General features: G+C 35.2%; 1 protein-coding gene across 1 annotated transcript in view; it reads left to right on the top strand.

Moving 5' to 3' along the window:
- LOC109825806 (flap endonuclease GEN-like 1) overlaps positions 778-9,184 on the top strand; it is an 11,024-nt gene continuing 2,617 nt past the window's right edge. The window contains exons 1-7 of the mRNA XM_020392705.1: positions 778-817; positions 902-1,084; positions 4,542-4,712; positions 4,919-5,100; positions 5,213-5,462; positions 5,728-5,863; positions 6,427-6,905. Of these exons, the coding sequence (XP_020248294.1) occupies positions 902-1,084; positions 4,542-4,712; positions 4,919-5,100; positions 5,213-5,462; positions 5,728-5,863; positions 6,427-6,905 (1,401 nt within the window). The 5' untranslated portion in view covers positions 778-817. The remainder of the gene's footprint in view (positions 818-901; positions 1,085-4,541; positions 4,713-4,918; positions 5,101-5,212; positions 5,463-5,727; positions 5,864-6,426; positions 6,906-9,184) is intronic.

Raw genomic sequence — 9,184 nt, 5'->3', positions numbered from 1 at the left:
TCTCTATTTCTCCCTCTCTCTCGCGCTCAATTTCTGAAAACGAAAGGGGGAATATGTCCCAAAAATTTTGGGTGGGAATTGGTTTTTAGAGGGTTAATTCCCTGCCACGTCAGAATACAGAGCCACATCAGCATACTAAACACAGATTAAGCCCCCACGTGCAACGCACGTGATCTGTTCTCGCCGGAAAAGTGGCCGCCGACGAGAAAAAGGACCTAAATGGTAATTTTATTCAATTAAAATGTCTTATCGCCGAATTTCCTAATTAAAATACCTTGTTGGGAAATGGGGTTGAATTAAAATACCAATATGGGTATTTAGCCTATATATATATATATATATATATGATATGATATGATATGATATGATATGATTAATAGATAAATAGATAAATAAATAGATAGATGACTTCGGGTACCGGTTCGGGTCACTTCAGACACGATCCAAATTGCAAAGGCTGTCCAGTCAACCTCTCACCTCTTCCCCAGTTCAAACCAAACCCGACCCGTTCCTGCGCTTCATCTTCCCCCTCCTCAACTCCCCAACTTCTCGAATTTCCCGCCATCAACGATCGCCGGAGATGGGCGTTGGCGGCCACTTCTGGGACCTCCTGAAGCACTACGCCCTGCTTCAAAGGCGCCGAAGCCTTACTGTCAGCAACGAAGGCGCGTCGCGCGTCGGAGCCCTCTATCCTTCTGGATCGTGGGGCAACACGACGTGGTTCCGCCATCCGTCCCGGCGCCGGCGCCAACCCCGGTTTCCCTTCCCCCGACCTCCGCACGCACATTGCTTCCGTACAGTCGCCCTCTTCGCCAAGGTTACATGGATTTCCCGAATCCTGATTCTTTTGTTCCTTAGGTAAATTTGACCTAATTCTGGAACGATTTCTTGAATTTTTTAGATGGGAGCGTACCCTGTGTTTGTTTTGGATGGGGATCCGTCCCCGCTGAAGAAGCAAGCGAGGGTGGAGAGGTTCTTGCGGGGATCGGGCGTGGATTCCTCTGCGGTCGCGGCTGAGGAGGGAGAGGAGACAACAAGCAAGAACAGGAACGGATTGTTTGCTCGTTACGTTCATGAGTGTGTAGTGAGTGGAATTCATTTTGTTTTGAATTTATTGAGTCATTTTCTTGCACTTATAATTATAATTAGTTGTGACAACAGTCGGGAGTGCAACGACCGCATCGATTCCAGTAGTTTTCGTACTATTGATTTACGAACATAACATAATGTCCCCTTAATGAATTTGATTACATTTGGAATGAACACAATGAGGGAGTGTTTGAGAATAAATTCAAATATTCAAACATTCTCGGTTGTCTGATTGTATATTCGTCTTCCTTCTGGTAGATGCCATTGAATAAAACCAGAATAGACAATCTACTTAGAGCAGCGATACCTTGATTCAAAACTCCATATTGGTCTGTTTCACCTTCTAATCCTTCCCCAGTTCCTCTTACCTTGTCCTATACTTCACTTTCTTCTTCTCCTTCTAATTCTTGTCTGTTAACTCAAAAATAATATTCTATCTATACAAATAGTCACCAAAAGAAAGACAGGAAAAGGAAGGGGATTGGAGATTGTGTACATTGCAAATATTGACTATATTGTTTCCATTTGAGATGATTTGGTGGAAGTCTCAAGTCTGTCATGTTTGTCTCAAGACAGAGGTTTAATAGTGTGAGAAAGAAGGATGGTTCTGAAGCCAATGATGTGGAGAGGAAACATGAAGAGAGGAACTAGAAACGAAATCCGGAGTTGTTAGGATGATAGGATCTATTTGGTCTCCATTGACTATAGGAGTGGCTTAATGTATATGGGTCTATTGAGATATTTGGTTGTTTTTAGAGGTGACTTGGTGAGTTCTCCTAGGTTTCAAATGGTGTAAAAGTCAATACTATGTCTTGTTGCAATCATGCGGTGTAGACAGTGAATTCATTGTTACAATGTTCATTGGGACTAAACACTGATACTAGAGCATAGTCAAAATGGCTCACAATACTATGATGTTTGCATCGGGACTAGGCTAGTGCAAAGTCAATAAATATCTATATCAGGATTGTGGAACTTGTGGAACTTATGTTAGTGCTATTTAGTCATACATTGACCACATGGGTGGTTTAATGTGTCCCTCTCTCTAACAAATAACTTTAGGAATGAGCTCCTAACTCTCTAACATGAGCTGGTGTGAGTACTGGAGCTAACGTAAATACTTACAAGTTCAAAGCGATAGAACTTTGGGGGATGCTTGTCCAATGAATACTTAAGAAGTTCAAAGCAATAAAACTTTGGGGGCAAAAATGAGAATGAAAGAAATGAAGTGTGAATGTGAAGCACTTTCATGTACTTCAGTTGTTTGTTTGGATGAAACTATCACTTGAAACTGCAAGAGTGACTTCCACCACATAAGGTGCATAATTCACCTTTCCTATGAGAGTATAAGAGCTATGAGGTCTCAGTGAAAGTGAAAAGTGCGGACCATTATTAAAATTATTATCTCTCTCTCTTTTGTCTTTTCACTTTGAGAAAACATAACATCTAATCAATTTCTGCAAGCAAAAGCTTATTATTTGTTTATATCATAAAATTATATAATTATTGTATAAGTTAAAAATAAGTTCTAAAAATGAAATATGTACTAGTGCGAACCCCATGCAAAGCACGACCTCCATTTTTTATTTCTGCTAGTAATTCTGTATTTAAATGCAGGTTTTTGTAAGTGCTACAATAACATTTTTAAAATGCTACAGTATCTCCTTGAGGTACAGTAATAATATTACAATAATGTTTTTAAAGGTTACAGATCCCGCTTGTGCGACAATAATAATGCTACAGTAATTTATTGTAGCATGAATAGTGAATTTTGAATCCCCTATCTGTGCGACAATAACAAATACAGTAATTTACTGTAGCATTTACGGTAACATGAATAGTGAATTTTGGATCCTCCCATTATTATAGAGGAATAGCTTAAACATATTATCAAAAATGTTTAATTTATAAAAACTAATGTAGATACTAGATAGTAAGAATACCATAGTTAGAGTTTTATAAAGCAGTTATTCTCCTTTATCAAATTAAGCAATAATTTAACCATGGTATCTATGTCTTACTTTTAGTTTTTTTTGTAAATATCAAATAACTGAAATCACTAAAAGTGTAATATTTTATTTAATAAATGGATACATAATTTTGTCACTTCAGCTTTCTTTTCCTAATTCCAAAAATAATTTGTTTGCAAACTGACATTCTATTTCACTTACATGGTGATGTTGATGCACTTTCATACTTGCGAAAAAAAGGAGTTATTGTTATATGGTGACTTTTATAAAAAATAATTTGTTTGGAAACTAACATTTTATTTCACTTACACAGTGATGTTGTTGCACTTTCACACTTGTGAAAAGAAAGTTACTTTTATACTTCCAGATCCTTAGTTCTCACTTTCTTATGTCTTCATTTTAAAAAGTGTTCTAGAATCTATCAATAGAAGATGGTTTTTAGGAGTTTGTTGTGTGTGTATGCACATGTGTGAGTGCATGTGTTGGTTGGGTTTGTGAGTAATGGGGAGGATGTAAGACATAAATGCACCTGGATCTCCATCCTCTCCTTTTTTTGTAGTTTGCATAAAAAGGTAATATTGTAGTTAAAAAACATGCAATATAAACCTATATTCTGTATAAATATTCAGCTAAAACTACAGCATAATATGCTCAAATTCATGTATTGTTGGATTATACAGTTTTCAGGGAAACTGTCCGATGGCATGCTTTTGAATGTTACTTGCATTTATTGGACTCTAACCGTGGTTCCTCACATGTCTCTCATTAATCTCTCTCTTGCTTTGAGAAAGAGATAGCTGCTGGCAATATAGTTCCCCATTTTGTATCTCTTTTACCATCTTTTTGAGTAGCTTTTCTTTCATCCATTCTAATCTCCACAAAGGTCAAGATTCAAACAAAAGGTCCTGTTGGAGGGAAGCTGAAATGACAGCATTTGAAAGAATAAAAGACATTGCTCCAAATCTTTTCAATAACAAATATAACACCAAATACTTTCCGAATTGAGGGATTAGTTGAAATGGGCACCCTTGAAAGAATAAAAGATATTCCTTTAAAATATTAATAGCAAAACCAAGAGCAAACAAATAATTGTTTTGATGCAATTGGGAGTTAAGTGAAGTTTATGCGTAAGATTTATATATGGTATTAAAAACTACAAAAAGATCATGATTATTGATATCTATTCTGCTGCTGACATATCAAAAAGGTCTTGCTTTACCAAATTGATTGTGCTTTTTGTTTACATTTAAACTTTACTGTTTACAGGTAAGTTATCAAATTTGGTTGTTTCTGTTATTCTTCTAAAGTAATGTGTCCAGATTGGTTTAGAATTTTTTATTTTATTTTTTTGGATTAATATACTATCTCGTATTAGAATTGTTTGTAGTAGTTACCATTGTTGTGACATGGGAAAATATTGCATTATTCTGATAGTTTTTACCGCTTTTATGATAAGTTTGCTTTACCATTTTGTTGACACAGGAATTGCTTGAACTCCTTGGGATGCCTGTTTTAAAAGCTAATTCTGAGGCCGAAGCGCTTTGTGCACAATTAAACAGTGAAGGGCATGTAGATGCTTGTATCACTGCTGATAGTGATGCATTCCTATTTGGCGCCAGTTGTGTCATAAAAAGCTTCAAGTCGAACTCTAAGGTTAGCTGGAGCATTTTTTCACTTGTTTCTTCTTTAATACAATTATTTGAAATTATTCCTTTTTTTTAATCTCTCTGTGTGTTCCTGTAATTTTTACCAAAAGGTTCATTGTGTCCTGTTTTTTGTTGAACTATTCATATGCTCATTTTACCATTTCTTAATTGTGTTTCGTCACCTCAGCATCCTTAGCATGCCATTTAATGCAGGAGCCATTTGAGTGCTACTATATGTCTGATGTAGAAGCTGGTGTTGGATTAGGGAGAAAACAAATGGTCGCCATTGCTCTACTTGTTGGTAGTGACCATGATTTGGGTGGTGTGTCTGGCTTTGGAGTTGATAATGCTGTTCGCTTTGTACAATTGTTTACCGAGGAGGAAATCTTGGATAGGTTTGTTTTCTTTTTTATGCTTAAATGTACCGTCATCCTTAATATATAATTCTTTCTTGATGTAGTGGTTTGTTTCTATCTAAGCTGTGTTGCTATCCCTTCATTTATCCAGGTTATCTGAAATTGGCAAAGGGGTTTTCCCTGTGCTTCAGGACACCATAAAATCTAGGATGGATCTCCAAATACCCAGTTTGCATAACAACTTGACAACTCCAAGATTTCCACACTGTTCACATTGTGGTCACCCAGGCAGCAAGAGTGCTCATTTGAAGTCTGCTTGTGAATATTGTGTTGTGGATGGTTCAAAAAACTGCATTGAGAAGCCAACAGATTTCAAATGCAAATGCCCCAACTGCAACATGGTATGATGTTATTACCTATCTTTTTTATTTGGTTCGACTCTGCAGAAGCATATTCTGGTGATGAAATCTCCTCTATGATTTAGGATTTTTCTCCTAAAATCTGTTGTACTTCTATATTTTTGTTTACCTCAATACTTTAATAAAGCCTTGGTAGTTTCTATTAATTGTCAGTTTCCCTGCCCTTCCATTCTGACATTTTTTTGTAATTTTGTTGCCTCGGAAGTTTTATGTTTAATCTAATGTATAATCGGGCTTTTGTTGCCAGGATCGTGTATTCAAGGAACAAAAGAAACAAGAAAATTGGCAAATAAAAGTATGCAAAAAGATTGCTGAAGAACACAATTTTCCCAACAGGGAGATAATTGATATGTATTTATGTGGCAACCATGGAAATCATAGTGGTATGTCCTTAAATTGAGTACAAAATGCTGCACTTTATTTTCTTAGATTAAAGAATAGGGTAGATGGAAATGAAAATTAGAAAATGTTTAGATGATGATGTGTTATTGCACAAAATCTTGCAGGGGACTTTTAAATAATTGTGTTTTACTTGATAAGGACTTAACGCTGCATAAATTTTCAAATTTTGATCAATGAATTTTTTTTCAAAGCGTCCATCATAATCTTTATTCTCATCACCTTTTCATTTGTAGAGACAAGGTAATAACAGTAGAATTATGTGATTTTACTCATGACTTATTTTGTGTTTTTATTAGCCTTCATTGGTATCAAGAAGACATCTAACCGATAGATTTCAAATTCCGGCATGAGAAAATTATGTGCAAGAGATGAGTTTGTTTTTAAGCATACATCTTTTCCTTCGAGTAGAATTCCTCATTTCTGACAACTCAACATTTGCATATTTGTTTAAGTTGATTTTTTTCTTTATTTGTGTAAGCTGCAATTATATTCCGTCCTTTCCATCCTTTCTGCTCTTCTTTGATGTTGAAACTGTACAATGCAGAAAACAGTGACACCGCCATCAGGTGGAATAAACCTAATCTGGACAATCTAGCTGACTTTCTAGTTTACCACCAACATTGGGAGCCTTCTTATATCCGTCAAAGAGTACTTCCGATGTTGTCTACTATTTACCTAAGAGAAATTGCCTCAAGTCCAAACAAGAGCTTGCTGCTACATGAACAGTATGAGTTTCACTCGATTTTGCGGGTAAAGATAAGATATGGGCATCCTTATTTTTTGGTAAAATGGAAGAGAGCTGGTCCTGATTCAAATATTGGTATTGACGATAGCTCCAATGAGCAATCAGGGACTGAGGAAAGTGCGCAAACGGTAGTCAGAGAGTCTACTGATTTGCTGGATGAGCCAGAGATTCCACAGATTCTCATTGATGATGGATGCTGGTATTTATTGACTGATGAAAATATGGAGCTTGTACAGGCTGCTTTTCCGAAACTAGTTGAGAGGTTTTTGGAGGAAAAGGTACCAAATTACGCTACTTTCTATAAGGACTGTGGACATTTTAGATAGCACTTTTGTTCTACTAATTTCAGACTTATCTATTAAGTATCGTCATTAAGGGCTTGTTTGGTACATGGGGGTGGTAACGTTTACCAGGTTAAACATGATCTCATCTTTACCTATGTTTGTTAGCATTCTAAAGCTTCACCACGGATAATGTAACCCCACATGAGGCTAAACTTTTGATCAAGTTAGGGGTAGGAGCAAAAAGGGTGAAAAGTTGAGGCTTGGTTCATTCAAGCATGTAGAATTACGAAAATCCCCTAAAAAGTTTTAAAACTTACAATAAGCCTCCTGAAACCTAAAAGTTGACAATATCCCTTGTAAAGTTAAAAATTGAAAACAATAATCTGAACAATTATAAAATTACAAAACACCCTTAATAATGTACAACTCAGTAAATATCATAAAAAATTCTGAAAAATTCAAAACTGAAGAAAAACACTAAAAATTTCGGATATACAAACCGCCCACTGACAAAACTTAAAGTTTGCAAATACACCCTGAAAGTTTTGAAAATTGAGGAAAAGAACCTCAAAATTTTGAAATTTATGAAGGGCCTAAAAATTTCAGAATTTACAATAAATAATATTGAAATTTAGGAACTCCAAACAGCCTCAAATTGGAATTTGCAAAAACACCCTGAAAGTTTTGTAAATTGCAAAAAACACCATGAAATTTTAAATTTTATATCGAACACCCTAAGAATTTCAATCCTACAAATACTACACTGAAATATATAAATTACAAACAGACCCCTAAAAATTTTTGGAGTGCAGAAAACACCTTGAAAGTTTAGAAAGTTGCAAAAACACCCTCATACATCAAAATTTCCAAAAAACACCATGGAAAATGTAAACCTATAAACAGTAAACTGACAATATAGGCAAAATTTCCAAAAAACACCATGGAAAATGTAAACCTATGAACAATATACTGACAATATAGGATTACAGACAACCCCTTTATGGAAAACACCCTAGAAGTTTAAAAATTGCAATAAACACCCTCAAAAATAAAAAATTTACATATAACGCCCTAAAAATTTCAAAGATTCAAACAATATACTGAAATTTTTATAAATTTAAAATTTGCAAAAAACTGCCCTGAAAGTTTAGAAAATTACAAAAAACACTCTAAAAGTTTTGAAAATGCAGAAAATACCATAAAAAAATGAAACTAGACATATACTTGTCTGTAATTTTTGTTCTTTTGAGGGTATCTTTTGTAAATTTTGAATTTTTGAGGGTGTTTTTTGAAAATTTTGGAACTTTGAGGGTTTTTTTTTAATTTGAAAAATTTCATGGCATTTTTGTTATACGAAGTTGTTAGTGTACTTTTTTAATAGGTGTCATTTTTAGGGTGTTCTTTGTGATTTTTAAATTTTAGGGTTTTTTTGCAAATTTTAAAGTTCTAGGGTGCTTTTTGCAAATTGAATTGTGCATTAGGCTTTTAATAATTTTCAGATTTTTGAGGAGGTTGTTTATAAGCAATGTTCAAAATAACGAAAATAGGTTATGTAACACTTGACCTCCTGTAAATGGTTAAGGAAAAAAAGGTAAATAAACGTAACACATAACAAAGATTATATTGTTTATCAATTATTCAGATGTTTTATAAAAACAACTCATAATAACTTTAATACCTAAAATCATCAAACTTCTCAAGCAGAACATCACAATTATCAAATATAAAAATATAATATCACAATTTCCTAACAAAAGTTAGTCATATATGACTAACAACCATTCTAAAAGGCATCATCAAATGATCAGTACGTCAACATCGTCAAGTCCAAAGCAATAAAAACAAATCTAAAGTTTCCAACAAAACCAAACACATCCAACAACTCTCGAGCATTAATAAATCCTACAAAACAACTCCATCCTCTAGATCCATCTCTTAGAAAATTACTAAGTCATCCTCATCTAATGCTACAAAATACAAGCTTTGGAATTTTTACCTCACTTTTAGGAGCTGCAAAGGCTGAAGGGAGGTGGTTTGCCGGAATTGCAGAGAATCCAAGATCATTTCCTCGTTGAAGGTGGAAGGGAGGTGATTCAACCGGAGTTGCTGAGGATCTGAGATGATTTTCTCGTCGAAGGTGGAGGAGGGAGCGAGATTCGTCGTGGGTGGAGGTAGGAGAGAGATTCACTGTCGAAGGTTGAGGCGGGAGAGATTTTATCGAGGGGGGAGGGAGAGACTGAAGAGTTGTTCATCGTTGAAGGCGAACAAGGGAG

This window comes from Asparagus officinalis, chromosome 1 (assembly GCF_001876935.1).
Source record: "Asparagus officinalis chromosome 1, Aspof.V1, whole genome shotgun sequence".
Classification (NCBI taxonomy): domain Eukaryota; kingdom Viridiplantae; phylum Streptophyta; class Magnoliopsida; order Asparagales; family Asparagaceae; genus Asparagus; species Asparagus officinalis.
Note: the sequence above shows the minus strand (reverse complement) of the source record. Positions and strands in the feature narration are given on the sequence as shown.